Source organism: Melospiza georgiana, chromosome 1, assembly GCF_028018845.1.
Source record: "Melospiza georgiana isolate bMelGeo1 chromosome 1, bMelGeo1.pri, whole genome shotgun sequence".
NCBI classification, from domain to species: domain Eukaryota; kingdom Metazoa; phylum Chordata; class Aves; order Passeriformes; family Passerellidae; genus Melospiza; species Melospiza georgiana.
Genome location: NC_080430.1, coordinates 117,069,659 through 117,087,880, shown reverse-complemented (window position 1 = coordinate 117,087,880; position 18,222 = coordinate 117,069,659). Strand labels below are relative to the sequence as shown.

Genomic DNA, 18,222 nt, shown 5'->3' with positions numbered 1-18,222 from the left:
CTTATATCAGCACCTAGTAAGACACTACAAATTCTACAAAACAAATACCAATATCTTGGCCCTGCATAAACAGTCCCTTCTATTCAAACTTCAGCTAGAAACATCAGATTAGAAAAATTACTCATGCTTATTCCCATTTGTGAATTCTTGCTTGTTATTATTTAAATAGTCTAAGAGCTCACCAAATTAATTTGGACTGGAAAAGGTTTATAAATGCAAAATAGTAGCTCTTCCAGAATAATTCTCTGAAGAAATTTTAAAAATTTAATTTTAATACAGTTAAGAATTTCTCTCTTGATTTATCTTAATGCAGTGTGGAATAACAAATCTACCTTCCCATATCCCTGAAAAAGAGCCAAACCACATAACTTGTAGATCACATATTTAACTCCACAGCAGACAGCTCCCAGTGAACAGAACTCTCCTCATTTCTCAGTTTTAGATGAAAAAGTTTTTAAACATAGTTTCTTTGCTTTAACGTTCAGATATGCTGCCAGGGAGCTCTTATATTATGGGCAGAACAAGACCAGTACTAAAGGAGAATTAAAACTAAGAAGTGTAAGAAGTTGAGTTCTAGTATCTGAGTTCTTTGATATTCAGCAGACTTTTTTGGAAGGTTTGTAAAGGAAATTTTGAATTCATACAGTGATATACATAACATCTCCAGCCCTTTGAATATGAAACATACATCAGAATTTATTAATTATGACTAGACAAAGGCAAAGCAAGTTGCTTTTCAAAAATGAAGCCATCTTTTTTTACTTTATTTTACATCAGTACCAACCTAAATAAATTTGGTATAATTAAAACAAATCTTACAGAAAGCCAGCGTAACAATAAAATTTAAACAAACAAAACAAACAAAAAAAAAAGACAACAAAAAAGAAAGTTGATTTTTAAGGCTGCTTCATTCCAGTAGTTCAGCTATTGAAAACTGTTTTTGAATTTCCCTTTGAGAATACCTGAATTGTACAAGCTTCTAATTAGTGTTATGCTTTCCTCCCTGTGAAGTAACTGCCCACTTTAAATCACCTCATCCCTGTTTTCCTCCTTGTAAGTTACCTGTTTAGAGTTTTTTTAAGATAAGAAATTTAACTTAGGACCAAAGACTCAATGGAAATGCTCTCTCAAAAGAGAGGTCGTTAAGAAGCATAACCAGCATCATAAACTCAAATTTGATCAAATTCACTAATTACAAACACAGGGATTAAAATCACCTCCCAGTCACAAAGCCAATTCTGTAAACCTCAAATAGGTGTAGATGGTTCTGCTGCACTGTTTTCATCTAACCCCATTCCAGGGCCAGTGCTTTCCAGGATAAATAGAAGCAGCCCCGCTTTCATTGTTTTCAGGACCCATTGCAATTATACCCATCCTACAAAAACACCAGACATGCTTTTGGCAGGCCATTGATTCAGCATTTCCCCCACCTCTTGCTGCTGTCTCACCTGCCCAGAGCAGCACATGCCTATGCTGAGGCCTGCCAGCTTTAAGCAGCATGGGCAAGGGGGAGATGCATCTCTGTCTCTTCTCCCTGCACAGCATAAGACAATTTAAGGACCATGGGACCTGTAACTTAGTGCAAGCAACTAAGCAGGGAGCTAGCAAATAGCTCCTCAGAGTACTTGTGTGCTCTTCCTTGCTTCATTTAACATTGGACAGATTTTCACCAAAGAGCAAGAACAGCATGAGATAACTGCTAATATATGCTAATTATACAAGTGTGTCCAGTAGTTTAATTAAAGCAGAATGCTTGCAAACATCTCAGTGGACTGCTGAGGAAAAAACCAAAACCCAAAGACTAACAAGGCTGTGTTTATCCAAAATCAATTATTACTGAGGAGTTTTCTTTAAGGAAAACATTCAGGTTTTGATTATTTGGCTCTTGTGTGATAAAGGATTTCTAGGAAAGCCAAGCAGAGGTGAAGCCTGAGCCTTTCATAGGCTGCCTACAAGAGCAAGCAACAGGATTATTAGCTCTATTTAAGGGAAACTAAATGTTACTCCTAAACATAGCAGCCTTACTGTGAGAGAAAGATCATCATCCTCTACCAAGCTCTTTCTCCCTTGTAGCCATCTTAACTGCATATCCACATAGGTCTGCACTCAAAGAACATTTTTGTGCCAAAAATGCCAAGATGTTAGCTATAAGTGACAATTTATATAATAAAAGTTATGACATAAAATTATGAGGTGGAAGATTCCATAGGCTTTTAAGTACTGAGAAGCATGAAATATTTAAACATAAGCATTGATACATTTTCTTAGTGCTAGACAAAATATTGTTAACTTCTGGGACCTCCAGTTACTCTCAGCTGCCATTAAACACTAAAATTCAACAGGTATTTGAAACAAAGAGACTGTGATAATATGTACTTGTAGGTTTTGGCATAAGAGGCAAAAAACAATTTAGTTAACCCCTTTTCTTCATACATCACTGCTTAATCAATAATGGTCTTCAGAAGCAATAAGCCATGTAACTTTAGCTGTATCCTGAATCAAAATATGCCCAAACCACAGACTGCCCAAATTGATATCACAAACTTTGGCCTCGCATTTACATAGAGAATTGTTTGCATATTGGATATAAAACACCTGCACAGTACATGACAATTCCTTTATGTTTAGGCTTAAATATTTGGCAGACAACACAATTACCACTCTATCACAACATAAATCTGGAATAACACAAGAAACCTTGTCTGCGATCTTAAACATAAAGTTTTAATTATTTAGCACATGAAATTAATTATTATTAAAATCATGCAGATATTCAGACTGCAAAACAAAATACTTTAAATACAACTGCATGTTTAAAATCTACTCAAATATCTACTTTGAGGTAAAAATGTAAGAATATACTAAGCAATTATAACCTTAACATAAATAAACAAGTATTGATATTTTCAGAACAAAATAAACATGGAAAACAGCAATTTTCAACACATATTGGTACAAGAGATACAGCCCACCTATACTCCTTCAGAGTGTGATCCACTCATCTGATATAAATCCAAAAATACTAAAAAACTGCATACTACTAAAGCACAGCAGCCAGTTCCCCCAACATAAGACTCCTGTCTGCTTAGTGCAGTGTTGGGGCAGGTTTTTTTATAAAATATGTAATTTCAAAGATGAAGGGGTTTAATTATACAGCTTCCAAACAAGCACAGTGAAAGCTGTACAACCAAATCCCCAGTGAATACTACAAAATACCTTTGGCCAAAATTCCAAATATAAACAACTGAAATTCAGGTCAAAAATATGTGACCAATTAACACGTTTATGCTGTCACTTGCATGCACAAAAGTAGACCAGTTCTGTGTTTGTGCACCTCAATGTATTTTTGTTTGGGGTTAAGTAACTGTTTGTGTAAGGAGTCATGCTGTTGCACAGGGTCCAACTGCACACTCAGATTCGTAATGACCAGAGGCCTCCTGTAAATCACATAATTTCCCAGATGACAGTGGTCTCTCACATTTCTCTAACTAAGAAGAAAAATATTCATATTTATTTTTGTCACAAGTAGCACAACTAGAATACAATTCAGAACATTCTATTATAGTCTGCAACAGCTGAGGTTTGCATCTCCTGAACTGATTCACTCATATGAGCAACAATACAAGGAAAATTACATAAAAACTATAATATAAATATTATACTACACCATGAAACACTACAAATAGAACATACAAAATTATATTAGGGCATTAATTATCTGTAAACCTATTAAAAAGAACACCTTAATATTAATACAATTTTCAAGGTAAACATAACCTACAGTCTAAGTTTTCAAATGGCTGTTTGTCAATGCAGCATAGAACATTTCCATAGTGCAAATCTTACCAACTCTATGAAAGATACAGTCCCCTTCAGAAAAATGCTCCTTTCCCCACCCCCCTCAAAAAACTGAGTCACAAAGTCCTATCTCATTTCACATTTAGTATAAGACGTGGTTTGAAACATATTAACATACAGAACCTTATTTTTAAGACTGAAAATAACCTGAATAATATTGAGAAATTAAAATAAAAAAGTTAGATATGTTATAGCTGGAAGACATGAAATCCAAAAATATGATCCCTGGAAAAGAGGAAATAAAAAGACACTGATATCTCCTTTCTTTCATCTGTTGGAAACATATTGTATGACAGTACAGCAGGGTCCCTATGTTGTAAAACAATCACAAGATCACTTTAATTGCTGAAGAATCACAGTGTTAAGTATATCTGCTTCTTGTAGTGTCAGGCTTTCATCTGTTAGCTCTTTATTTGGAAAGGTAGTCACAAGAACAAAATCCGTTGTTGCAAAAGCTGGACGGGACTGGATAATGAAATCTCGAATATGCTTAATCCTGTGAAAAGGAGATGGACATGAAACCTCTGTATGATTCCATCTGACATGCATCTCTGAACATTAACATGATCAGAGAACACAAAACCATTAAGCAGACTAAACCACTAGGTAAGTTCTAGATTTCATATTTCTCTCTGATCCAGATGTAATGATTATAGCTCACAATTTTTTGGTTCTTACATAAAAAAGTCCCCAGAAAAATGATAGTGAATGTTGCTTGTTTCCTCAAATAGCAGAAAAAAAAAAAATTTAACATGGAAGTATATTGCAAACTGATACCAAACACAGGAAATCAAGTAATCTCAACACCACTGTCAAAAGTTTCATTATTAATAGGTATATTCCAAAAAAGTGAAGTTGTTAGAAAGAAGAAAGAATCTTAAAATATATAGTCACAGTGAAGAGGAAGCAGACAGGAATCATTAATGCACTTCAATAGCAAGAGTTTTCCCCTATTTTCACTTGGTAGTGAACTTCTGAACAATAGTTAATAAAACAGTCACATAAACAGTATAACAAGAAGAATTTAATTTTTTAAGACATGGATAAAAAATAGTATTTTAGAGATAAAATCCTGACATTTGAGGGTTTTCTATTAAGACATTAAGCTGAGAATAAATCTGTGAGGATCTTTTGTAATTAATAAATTGGCAAGTTTACTGTAACCAAATAAGTAGTGATTTCTGCTTTCTATCAGTCTTCAAGGCCTTTGACACAAGGCCTTTATGATCAAAATCAGCTGCTGAAGATAACCATAAAGATTCACAGTCAAGAAAAAGTTAATAATAATTAAACAAGTTCCTGTCAACACAATCTAGGTTGTTACAGATGTTACTGGCAAGTTTACCACTTCTACCCTTCCATGCAAAGAGAAGAACACACAACTCAGCTACAGAGGCTCCCAATAAGCCCCATGGTTTGTCTCAGTCACTTCTCAGCAGATGCTGTGAAGAAAGGATCTGGGCCTGCACTCTCAGCATATATTATCAGGTCTAAACTATCAAAAAAGTACTGCTGTATCTTCCCCCCTACTGGTATCTCAGCTAAAATATCCTCACTGTTGTCTGTGTATACTGTCAGGTAGAAAAACTACACTTTGTCCTTGTTCTGAGCCTGAAGGAAAAAAGGAAACACATGAGCTCTCCATGTAACAATATTAACATGGAAATGGGTCCATGCTAACACCACCTCCAAGTCAGGATTCAAGCTGTAGCCATGTTCTAACACAACTGTGCAGATTTCAAATTAAGGCTGGCTTTAACAGTGCTAAAGCATGGGTGGAACTGCTGCCCAAATCTCTGTCCTCTGCCCAAAGATCTCTCAGCAGTGGAGAGCAGAGCTTTGCAGAACCTTGCACTAACATAACCTCATGGGGTTGGCCAACACTGTTTGTGGCACTGCCCCAACATCAATAAAACCAGTGCCAAGCTCTAATCAGCAAAGCTACTAACAAACCTAAAACCTCCATCAAGTTCACACACTGCCAATTCTTAGGAGATAACCATCCAAAACAGAAGTTACCTCTCAGTATTATGTCCTACCCCCACGCTGGAATTGCAAATGAGTATGAAGTGTCTATATATCCTCCTGCATATGAGCTGCAGTCTACCCTTACAGCCCATGTCATGTTTGTCACAACCTTAAGTATAACAAGGTAGAAAGCTGGAATTCTTGATTATGGGCCACAGGATTTCTCTGCCCATAGTGTGGACTATATTCCAATTAAGACTATACTCCACACGTTGCAATAAAGTGCTTTCACAGTGTTTCCCAACTCATCCACCTAGTCCTCCCAAGGAGGGCCCAGGGCTGGGATGACTACATAGTGGGGCTACACAGATTTCAGTTGTCCTGGGAACAATTATAGCTTGTACTATGTCCTAAAAAAACAAAGGACATCATTGGTTATAAAAGTTTGAACAGAAGTTGCAGTTATCAAATGTATTGTGTTTCCAAGTACAGAATTTTTGACAGTCAGTTTATCATACATCCATGTAATGAAAGTGACACAGAATTATACATTTCAGCAAGACTAGTATTTTCCCCTTTTTGATGTCTTGCTGAGACTCATTTAACAACAAAACACAAACTTATTGAAATAGTTACTGTTACCTGCATTGATTCAGAATCAATTTACCTGTGTGTTTGATTAAATCTTTGTATTAACCGGCTTCCATCTGCTAATCTAATTTGAATTTTAGTTGCTGGCATGGAATCATCAATCAGAACAGGTGCATTAAGAATGGATTTCTCCTCCTCCTCTGGGGAAGAAGGTGTGCTGACTATTTCAGGTGTAAGGCTATAGGATTGGAAGAAAACCAAAGCAGATGTTACTAATGGAATCATGACAAAGTAGTCTGAAATTTTCAGTCACATGAATGAAACAGCGTATGAATACAGAGCACTGAACAGATCTAGCTTTTTTCACCTTCCAAGCTTCTGCCCTTCGCCACTGAAAGCTTTGAATCGTAGTCTGGGCTTCACATATTCCTGTTCTTGGTGATCTTCCATATCCAAATTTACCTGGCCACCATGAACAAGTCGCTGCAGTTCCAAAGGAATTTCTCTGAATTACAAAAATAATACATTACAATAATTAGACTTTCAATTACATTCTGAACTGTGAAATCAACCAAAAAGTACACACACAGTATGAGTCAATACTAAGATTATGTATACTTTCAAAGTCACATTCAATTGGTTTATGAATTGATTTCACCATAAAAGAAGAAAAAAAAATCAGTGAACTAACAGTCCAAACCTAGAATATACTGACACCTGAATCATAGAATGAGCTAGGAAAAAATTGTGAACATAAAAGCTGTTGTAGCAAGTATCATTCAGAGTTAACCCACCAAAAGAACCAAAGTATTGCAAATTTTTAAGTGCCTCATGCATCTGGTGGCAAATACAGATCACATTTTATGGGTTCAGGCAAAGAAGAAATCTGGAGCTTTTGATAAGTGTGTGGAGAAAGGATTTTTGTTCACTTCACTTCAAAGACATACCTCAAAAAAGTTGTCATTTTAACTTACCCTCTTTTAACCGACTCAAGAAATTGAGCATTTGTTGGATCTGAATAGGATCTCAACTCGCCATCATCTAAACTGAATCCATTCCTCCACAGTTTCAGCAAAATTTGAACCTATGAAGTAAAACAAGTTAAAAAAAAAAGTGAAGAAAGACAAAGAGGGCAGCACAATTTTGTACAGACTAGTTATAGAAATTTTGATGTACACTAAACAGATTTTGTACAACACCGCCAACAAGAAGGCAAATGAAAAAATAAGAACAATACCTTGCACTATAACTGTCATTGTTAGATTATTTTTTTAAAATCCCAATAGTTATTATAGACTACCATCTTCTTCTAGACCACTCTCGTATTTTGGCAAAAAGAATCTCTTAATCTGCTATCCATGACATAAAGTATGATACAGTGAGGGTGTAGTGATCTTCATAGTGTTCTAATTATTTCCAAAAGTAGTAAACATTTTTACAGAGAAATTAAGAAATAAACCCATAAAATTACAAATTACTGCTGATACATCAGTTACAGCAAAACCTACACTTTCCTCAGATTATTACATGCTGAGTTCCAACAAAGCTGAAAGTAGCTCCATTCAGCTCAAAAGCTAAGAATCGTGGACACCAGCTCCCTTTGGTCCCTTCTGATTTCTCTACATCCTACATGAAAGGTCCAGCCAGGGCTTTCCAGCTTCAAAACCTGCATCCTCTCTTCTTTCTAAGTGCTTTGCCATCCAGCAAAACTAGGCTTCCCCAGCCAGTATCACTGGCCTACCCTTAGAAAGCTATTTATGCTTCCACTTATGGAAAGCCCACTCCAAAAAGATTCTGGCTGGGTACAGCTGGCTGTTACTTGGAGTAGAAGGATTGCTGGAGACCAGAAGGCTCCTTGTGTGGCACAACAGCACCCCCTAGCCAGGACCACATCCTCTGGCCTTAGTAGCTGTTTCTAGACAAGCTGAAAATTTGCTTTAGCCATTCACAAAAATAGCTAAGTGCAGAGAACTTCTTTTCTCTTCATCCTCTCCTTCACATTCTGCTTTTTAAGTGATAGGAAAGAAAGGCCTCAAGCCTGTTGCTTCCCCTTCCCTAGAACACCATCCATGCCCTCCAGTTTGAAATGGGCTTCTTTGCAAGCCACAATAAGAATCAATTCCTAAAAGCATTAAAATGTTAGCACAGCTAAGAGAATCAAGGACAACACCTGGAAAGGACAACACTGAAAATGAGGTGTGCTAAGAATTTTAAACAAATTTACATCTGACAGCTCCATAATGGAGGCCTTAGGGGTATCCAACAAACATCTCTTCAGAAACTTCAACAATTTCTACTGAACATGTAGCTAATACTTAGATTTTATTTTCACCTCATAAACATAGTTACAATAATACTGGCATTTCAAGCTGTACACATGATTAAGCAGGCCTCTGTTGGAGGTTCTGTTTTCTGCTATGAATTTTACTTACATCCTGATTTTCTCCATATATGTATTCAGAGTGCTTTTGTGATGAGTCACCCAATCGGTATCCACCACCAGAAAATGACTAAAAAAATAAAAAGAAAAGCTTATAAAATAATTATCTAAAACAGTTTATCAAAATTCTTACCTAGGTCCAAAAAAAAAAAAAAAAAAAAAAAGAGAGAGAATAAAAAGCCATCCACAAGCTTGCTTCTGAGATAAAAAAACAAGTACTGTTCTACCACGTATTTTCTAAGTGGAAAATTATATCTAGCAGCCACAGTCAGACTAAGAAAGCATTGTAACACATTTCAGCTTCTGTTCCGTACACTTTTTCAAACATAGAATACTTCAGGTTGGAAGAGACCTTTAAAGGTCACAAACTTGAATGTTTCCAGGAACGGAGCATGCACTACCTCCCTGAGCATCTGTTCCAGTGTCTTAAGACACTTATTGTAAAAAATGCCTCTCTTATACCTAGTGTGAATCTACCCTATTTTAGTTTAAAACCTTTACCCCTTGTCCTACTTTAGGGCCTGCTAAAAAGTCTATCCCCATCTTTCTTATAGGCTGCCTTTAAGTATTAGAAGTCTGCAATGAGGTCTTCCCAGACCCTTGTCTTTTCCAGGCTGAACAATCCCAACTCTCTCAGCCTTTCCTCACAGGGGAGATGCTCCATTCCTCTGATTATTTTCATAGCTTTCCTCTAGACTACTCTAACAGGTTCATGTCCTTCCTGTGCTGTGGACCCCAGAACTGGATGAATCACTCCAGGTGTGCTCCCACCAGAGTGGGGTAGAGGGGCAGCATTCTCTTCCTCACCCTGGTGCCCATGCTTCTTGTGATGCAGCCCAGGACATGTCTGGCTTTCTGGGCTGTGAGTGCCATTGTTGGGTCGTGTCCAACTTTTCATCCACCACTACCCCATGTCCTTCCCCAGAATTGCTCTTGATCCTTTCAAGCTCCAGCCTGTGCTGATACTGGGGGTTGCCCTGATGCAGATGCAGAATGCTCCATCTGGCATTGCTGACCTCATGAGGTTCCCATGAGTCCATTTCTTAAGCTTGTTCAGATTCCTCTGGATGGCACCCAAGCCCGCAGGCACGTCAGCTGCAACACTCAGCCTGGTGTCACCTGCAGATTTGCTGAGGGTGCAGTTGATCTCACTGTCTGTGTTACTGATGAAGATATTGAACAGCACTGGTCCCTCTATGGATACCTTGTCACCAGTCTGCTTCTGGACACTGAACTGGTGACCACAACTCTAGGAGCAATTCTATAGGTAAGATTTGGGATGCAAATTTAGTCTGGTTTCTTATTTAATCAATTGTAATTAAAAAGAAAGCATATATAATTCCAGTTCATGATGATTTCTAATGATTCCCTCTGAAATTGTGATGTCCTTCATTTTCTAGAGCAAGCTGTTTGAAAACAGACAATATAAAACTGTTTTGAGCAAATCTGCTATTTATAAATCACAGAAAGAGGCACTTGCTCTCCTGTGGTTTGATGAATTTCAGAAACACAAATGTAAAGAGAGATCAACACATTTCTTAACTTTTACCTTGGCTTTACTGAAATCACCAGATGCTCTCGAGGCTTCATCTAATGGGACAGCCCCATGTTCTTTTGCTTCCTTGAAGAGCTCAGCAACAATTTTACTTGGGTTTGTAGAAGCCCCAGATATCTGTAATCCTCTATATTCTGAGTCACCTGAATAAAATCTTTAGAATGGTAATGCAAATAAGCAACAATGCCTTAAATAAAAGCACAATTTTTCTCTTTCCATCAAAAGAAAAAAAAAATTAACAGAGGCAAATTTGGCACAAATCCTTTTCATTCTAATAAATGCTTCACTTGGTTCCAAACTTCTCAATAATCCAAGCAGGACTATACTAAACACATTTGACTAACAAAGAACCAAGGTGCCTTCTAGAACACATCCCAAAGATCAGAGGCCAAGGCCATAAGTTTTAAGTGAACACAGTCCTGATGGAGCTGGACCTCTTATATGGCTGTCACCTACTCCCAGAAAGACTGATTTCCTCAGGGGTGTCCTGTGCATGGGACTGTGCCTGGATTGGACAGAATATAAACTCAGAGCTAACACCACCTTAGCAAAACAAGTATGAAACTGTTGGAAAACCTGAACAGTGCCACAATTTAATTTTTTAATTCAAAGATGTGGCATACATTCATTCTCAACAGTATCAGAAATAGAAATTTTAAAACAAATATTATTAACTTCCAAGGCTTTTTAAAACGTGCAGAAAATGTTGTGAAAGCTACTTTGTGGGGTTTTTTCCTTCACAGCACCATAACTAGCTCTTGAAGACAAAATGCTAAACTACAAATAGTTCTGTTCAAAACTGTATCTGTTTGATGATGAAGATCAAGATATTCCTCAAGAATTATCTAGAGAAAGGCACTACAATCTCTAAATACCATTGGAATAGATGCTGTAAAAAAAATCTGTAAATAAATGAAAATCTAGCAAACCTGATTGTTTTGCCTTTGATTACAAGAAGCATTAATAACTAATAACTGCTTTCCACTTTCCTCAACTTTTACATTTAACCATTTGGGGGAAGGCAAGTCAATCCATGTGAAACTGTTTCTCAGACCAATGCCTTCACAATGTGTTGATTCCATCATATTTTACAATTATCAGAAGAGAGTATTGGGTATGAGGTTACTGTACAATCATACTGTTTTTATAATGCCACATAATTGTCAATCCCTGAGTGACATGTCTCCTTTGTACATAAATCTGTGTTTATTCCCCCAACCACCATTTATATGGAAAATCTTTAATTATTAGATTTAAAAGAATGATAGCGGTCAGGATGTGAAACAGGAATTCTTATCAGAATTTGTATTCAAGAAAGAAAGGAAGTACTCAAATATTTGAGCAATAGATACACAGAACAAGTAAGGATATTCAGAATAACAAAAAAGTTTTTGAGCACAAGTGTAAGTTACAACCTTTATGACCATACAGGTTAAGGTATCTACAGGTCCTACATCACTCCAGTCACATTCTGCTAAATGTAATTTTACAACAACAATGTACAACTAACACTCTAGTAAGTCCCCTAGCTCTTTGCAGGGCGGACCTAGCTCACATGCATTTTGAAAGAACATGAGGGAGCAAAGTGTGAATGTGACACAAACCCCAATTACTTTCACAATTGTTAAATTGTTTTGTTTTGTTTTAAAAATACCTTTGGTTTTCTTTGTCATCGCTCATGCTTCTCTCCGGTTTTCTCAACCTTTTAAGAGAATCCAGTTTAAGACTGCCAAGAGAATAAAAGAAAACATTTGAAGATGACTGGCACATAAACTTCATATCTAACTTCTGAAACAACTTCTTTTTCAAAAACTAAGAATATCGAGTTGTGTTTTCTGGTTTTGGTGGTTTTGTTTGGTTGCTTGGTTTTTGGGTTTCTTTTGCTGAAGTACACAGCCATGAATGCTTCTGAGTGGACAAGGAGGAAAGGCTACACACATGGCAGAGTCATTTTGGATTAACAGTTGCACTGGATGGTCACTAAAGGTCAATTCCAACTGAATTATTTTTTTCTACCATAGAAGAGCAGCACTGCTTCCATGCAATTAATGAACTGCTCTCATCTGAGAGCAACCTGAAGTCTACTAATTCATCACTTCCTCTATAACAACAACTATTTGCCAACTGTCACACTGAAGTATTTGAGATATGGTACTGCAGCTTCTCCTTTGCTTGGGAGTGGAGAGTTTTAACTTCATGAGATGTACTGGGAAATTGAGCTGTTTGCTTTATTTGTTTGTAAACTTAGTCCTGTGTAGCTGGTTAGTCAGCTTAGGTGGGTTCACCGAAATAAACTAAAAAATCTCAAAACCCCCTATACTTCCAAGTGTCCCATATTCTGTCTCTATTCCTGAAGAGATTTCTGCATTTGCAGTGAACTTGAAGCATAACTGGTGACTAAGATTTTTTCTGTTGCCTGACCTCCTTTAACACTGAGATCCATACTGGCAGCAGTGATTCAAAAACAAGCCACATACAAGACCTGCTATGGCTGTCAGTAGTTTTATAAATATTTATCTTCTTTAAATTATTTTTTGAATTAATTAAAAACTAGCAAGATAATTTTATAAAAAACATCCAAGACTATTCTGTATCTTCAAATGTTATGTGAACTGCAAACACTGCAGCTCAGTAGTGTTCTAGGAAAAGCTGGACTGAAATACAGATATGCATCTTTCCTTCCACCTGCCTAACAAATTCATTAAGAAGCCCTTATTTCTGTCACCCCAAAGGAACATCCTAATAATTTTTAGAATCACTATTTGCCTCATCAGGCAGTGACATAAAAACAGCACTGAAAGCAGTTCACTTGCCAAGTTTCACACAAGCTGCTAGTTTACTGAATTTTGAAGAAACAAAGAACTGCAGCAATTTTCTGATACAGCAAATTCCCAAATTATGTCTGCGTAAAAAATGAGCAACACAGCATTTTGGTTATAGCACCTCACATGAAATGGGTTTAAAGTGTTTTGGAATACCTGGAATACCAATTGGTAAAAAGGCTCCTAAATAAATTTTAATAGCATTCTGAGAAGACAGACAATGAATTATTGCAGGGATTCACAATTTTTGATTATGAATTACTGTAGATTGCTTTTAATACTAGGAGGGATCAAGCAGGAATGACAAAGTTTTGTGAGCTAATAAGACACTTATCCACACATTTCTGAAAAAACCCCCACATCTTACCTCTGTGATCCCTTTGGGTTACTGATCTTTGTAGATGTTGGCTTGTCAGAGCACAATGACTGTCTTTTAGCTTCATCTTCATATAATTCTGCCAAGGCCAGCTGGAGGAAACAAAACTCATTTTTGTAAGTCTGTAACTCAAGAACTACATATTGCATAGAAATAAGACAAAAAATAATGTGAAATATCCATCTCTCCAGAAAAGTAGAAATATCAACACAAGGAACCTCAACTAAAATTCAACTTCCCTTGTGCTTTATAAAAAAAAAAAAAAAAACAAAACACACAATGCTTAAATGCCTTTATGACTTCAAACTTGCACTCTGCTATCCTTTAGTTTCCACTGCTTCACCAGCTACATAAAATCTGTATTAGATTCAGTCATGAGAGTAAATACATAAAGAAATATTGAGCATCAGCTCATTACTGGTAACAAATTGAAATAAAGCAGCAATCTAACCCTCTGATAGAAGCAAACAATAATTTTTACAAACATTTGACATAGAAATGTAAAGAACATAATTCAAATAAGCTTGTACTGGGATGAAGAACAAATTCAGCCTTGCTTGCTTGAATTCAAAGCATCACACCACAAAAACTTACACAAACCCCAACGACTTTTTCCCAAAGATTCCCAAAATGCTGCCACGTCACTGGCAAGCTCATTCTTAGAAATGGATGTAAGGGACCTGCAATGTCACTTCAGCAACCTTTCTTTTGTCCTGAATAAGACTCTACTTTGTCAAATCATCTTTAGTTTTGTCCCCAAGCCACTCTGCTCACACTATGTGACTGACATTAATATTTTATCATATACATCAGAAAAGGTACTAGGCTACAATTTCATTACATTTTTATGCAGAGGGGGTACACATTAAAATAAAATGAAACATCATCTGTCCTTGAAAACACACTGCTACAAACACAGGGTATTAATCCCATATTATTTTTTGTTGTTTTTATAATATTATGAGGTATTTCCTGAAGGAAAAAGTAAACATGAGGAATTATGTCCATTAAGAAAATTAAATTGCGAAAAGTGAGCCCAAAAAAAATCTGCTGAAGGCCTCCATTCCATCTGAGGATAGAAGAAAATACCTTTCAGATATGTAAAGCTGATGGGTAAGTCATAGACATCTACCCTGTACTATCCCTGTTGAGGGATGTGAGAGAGCATGGAAGGGTTTCACAGCCAGGTTTCTGCGCTTTCCTCATGCCCCCTCTCGTATTGCGGCACCACAAATCAAGTACAGACCCAGGAGGGTACTTCTGTGGGGTTTAACACTTTATCAATAAGTATCTAGCCAAAACGCCAGCCTGCTTCAGCTGACTACAACCTTGTGAACCTGAAGTATTAACACAGAATTTGTTACTGTTACACGTTGTAGCAACAAAATAGCAACCCCAGAGATTAACACAACAGTAACACTGGAGCAGAGAAGGCTCCAGAGAGATCTCACTGGGGCCTTTTGTACTTAGAGGTGGTTTACAAAAAAAGGGGAGAGCGACGATTTACATGGGCAGATAGTGATAGAAGGCAGAATGGTTTTAAACTACAAGAGGAGAGATTTAGAGTAGATATTAGAAGCAAGTCTTTACTCAGAGGGTAGTGAGGCACCAGAAAAGATTTCCCAGAGAAGTTGTGGATGCCTCATCCCTGGGAGTGCTGGAGGCCAGGTTGGATGGAGCTCTGAGCAACACGGTCTAGTGAAAGGTGTCCCTGCCCATAGGAACCGTATGATCTTTAAGATCCTTTCCAACTCAAAGCATCCTATGATTACAGCAAAATTAACCTTAAGAGACACCTGTGAAAATTCCAAATAGTAATCAAGAAAAAAAAATACGCATCTTTGTCAATTACATGCAATTAAATAGAACACGGGCAGTTTCAGTTACTAAGTTTCACCTGTTTTCCAATCAATTTCTTGCTAAAAGATTTTGCACCTTCATAAACTGTCAAATCACATGCAAAAAAAAAAAAAAAAAAAAAAAAAAGGTTTGTAATACTGCTAAAGGGTTTGTAAATTTAAGTACTGATGTTGAATTACATTTGTGATCACACTCTACTTTTCCCACTTACACCTGGGAGAAGATCTTGTCCTTAGCCTTACACCACATCTGCACGGACTGACATTTTCATACGGGACAAGACATTCCTATCGATTAATCAGGAAAGGCAATGGCACTTCAATAACTTCAAGGACAGTGAAAACCCAACTAGTGAAGTGTCGGGAGAGCCCTAGAACTGAGCACACACCGTTTCCTAAAGGGCCTAGTGCTGCTCTAGAGGCGTCCTCCCCTCCCCAGCCCCAAAGGGGCGTGGGAGCTGAAGGAAGCGGAGCCGAGAGGGTGCAGAGGGCACGTCGGGGCAGCCCCGCGGGGGTCCCGCACACCGCCCGCTGCCCTCAGTGCCGACCCGAGGGAAGGCCCGGGGCGGCCCCGAGGGAACGCGGCGCTCCGCCCGGCCCGGCCCGACCCCGCCCCGCCCCGGGAGCAGGGCGGCACCTCCGCCCTCTCACCTGCAAATCCCGGGCGCTGGGCGGGCGGCCGCTGCTCCGGGGCGGCCGGTCCCTGCGGGCGCCGGTGGCCGGAGCCGCGGGCACATCCCCGTCCGGCTGCGCGGGCGCTGCCCCGCCGTCCGCCATCTTGTGGAGGCGGTGGCCAAGGCCGGGCGGGGCGGGGCCAGCGCCGCCGGGGCGGCCGCCATGGCAACGGGAGTGGCCGCGCCAGGCCCGCCGCGGGCCGGGGGCCGGATCGTCACAACTTTACCGTGCTTATGCGCCTCAGCGAACAAAGCCCTTAGCATCCGTCCGTGGCGAATTGCATAGCTTGTCTATCCGTCGACAAAGCCCTGCTTGCTGGTTGTATGTCTTGCTTCTCGTGCTACTTAGTCTGCAGGTGCTGTTCTTCCCTCCATTTGAGTCTGGGGTCCATTTCGGTCAAAGAGTTGGTGGTTGTAGTCACGCACTGCCGGAATTACCTATCACAGAACCAAATGGGCTGGAATAGACCTCTGAAATCATCTTGTCCAACCTGTCACCAAACACCCCATGTCAACTAGACAATGCACTGGGTGTCACATTCAGCCCTCTGCCACCTCCCCGGGCAGCCCATTCCAATGTCTTATCCCCCTTTCTGAGAAGAAATTCTTCGAAATGTCCAAGTTGAACCTCCCCTGCCTCAGCTTAACACTATGCTGTCTCATCCTTTTGCTGGGGAGAAGTGGCCAACTCCCACCTGGCTACAACCTCCTTTCAGGGAGTTGTACAGAGTGATAAGGTCATCCCTGAGAGTTCTTTTCTTCAGTCTAAACACCCCCAGGTCCCTCAGCTAATCCTCACAAGACTTGTGCTCCAGACCCTCCACCAGCTTTGTGGCCCTCCTCTGGATCCTTCTCTTCCCCCAGTTACTGCTGAGTTCTGCTGACTTCACTCCTGGTGGCTCTTGTCCAGGCAGACCTTCCATCTTGGGAGTGTCTTCTATTTTCCTTGAAACAGCTCCTTTTCCTTAAAATTTAGCGTGATGCCATATTATATGGGATGTCTCTGCAGTCATTTGGGTTCAGCTGATCTGTGTGCCTTCCAAACTCCTTGTGTACCTCCAGGCTGCTCACTGATGGGGCAGGGTGGGAAGCAGAAGCTTTGGTGTGTGTAAACCCTGCTCAACAATAGTCAAAGCACCATTGTGTTACCAACACTGGTTTTCAGTCACAAATCCAAAACACAGCATTTATGGAAAATTAACTCCAGCCTAGACAGGATGAAGAACTCTTGACTGTGACTGGAAGGCTGAATTGCAGTACTGTAAAGCTTTAGCTGTAGCCAGCCAACCATCCTCAGTTTTCTCTAGGGCTGTGCAGCCCAAACACCTGCTGCTTTCTAATCAATCTCTCTAGACCCTATTGATGCTGGATTACAGTCCAGAAACACTGGTAATTGTGGAAAATGGAGCTGGGATCTCATAGAAATGTTTAAGCTGGACTATTAAACTCTGCCCTTCATGCCTTCATAGTCAGCCAAACTCTCAGTGAGAATGCAGACAGAACATTCTGTTCCAGCCCACAAACAGCACAGGAAAAAGCATATGATCTGGTACCCAGATCCATCTCAAGGGTGAATGGTGACACTGGTGACACTGGTCTCTACGCTGGTGACAATATTGTTCTTATGGAGTATGTAGATATGAATGATTGGGTTTTTCCTACAGAACTATATTGTGTCCTTGACAAAGAAGAATGGCACCACTGAGAAGATATATGCTATGTATACATATTTATATAACATTGCATATAAAATACATTTCATGCAGCTCCCACATTCAGAACTTTAAATGCTGATGACGTATGCTTGCAAAGACCTCTTTGCTTGATGTAGGAAAAAATGGAACCTGAATAGAAATAGATCTTCCCTCAGCTGACTCCTGTACTTGAAGCATTCGTGTGAGGACTATGCCAAGTGCAAAGCTTTAGTCACTTTATTTCATTCAGCCCTCCTTGGGTTGATATGTGGTGTGCAGCTTCTGTCTAAGTCAAAATGTTCTGTGGTGATGCAGACTGAATTAGCAGAGAGGATGTCTAAACTGTAATCACTTTAAAAGCCAAGTAACTTTATTATAAAATCTG

The 18,222-nt window shown here is 39.0% G+C and overlaps 1 protein-coding gene across 1 annotated transcript; it reads right to left on the bottom strand.

Annotated features, from left to right (window-relative positions):
- Positions 1-670: 670 nt before the first annotated feature.
- UBXN2B (UBX domain protein 2B) lies at positions 671-16,246 on the bottom strand. Its single transcript, XM_058022039.1, has 9 exons — positions 16,121-16,246; positions 13,602-13,702; positions 12,067-12,138; positions 10,407-10,566; positions 8,850-8,927; positions 7,392-7,501; positions 6,785-6,922; positions 6,494-6,655; positions 671-4,354 (listed from the first exon to the last, which is right to left on the bottom strand). The coding sequence occupies exons 1-9, from the start codon at positions 16,244-16,246 to the stop codon at positions 4,192-4,194; spliced, it is 1,110 nt and encodes a 369-aa protein (XP_057878022.1). The 3' UTR covers positions 671-4,191.
- Between the last annotated feature and the right edge of the window lie 1,976 nt (positions 16,247-18,222).

What these genes read in the sequence shown, in the direction of transcription:
- UBXN2B (XM_058022039.1), bottom strand. Translation starts at nt 16,246, where the DNA reads ATGGCGGACGGCGGGGCAGCGCCCGCGCAGCCGGACGGGGATGTGCCC. An exon ending in CCAGCGCCCGGGATTTGCAG is followed by an intron (nt 13,703 to 16,120) that starts GTGAGAGGGCGG and finishes TGTTTCCTCCAG; the next exon opens with CTGGCCTTGGCAGAATTATA. An exon ending in GATGACAAAGAAAACCAAAG is followed by an intron (nt 10,567 to 12,066) that starts GTATTTTTAAAA and finishes ACCATTCTAAAG; the next exon opens with ATTTTATTCAGGTGACTCAG.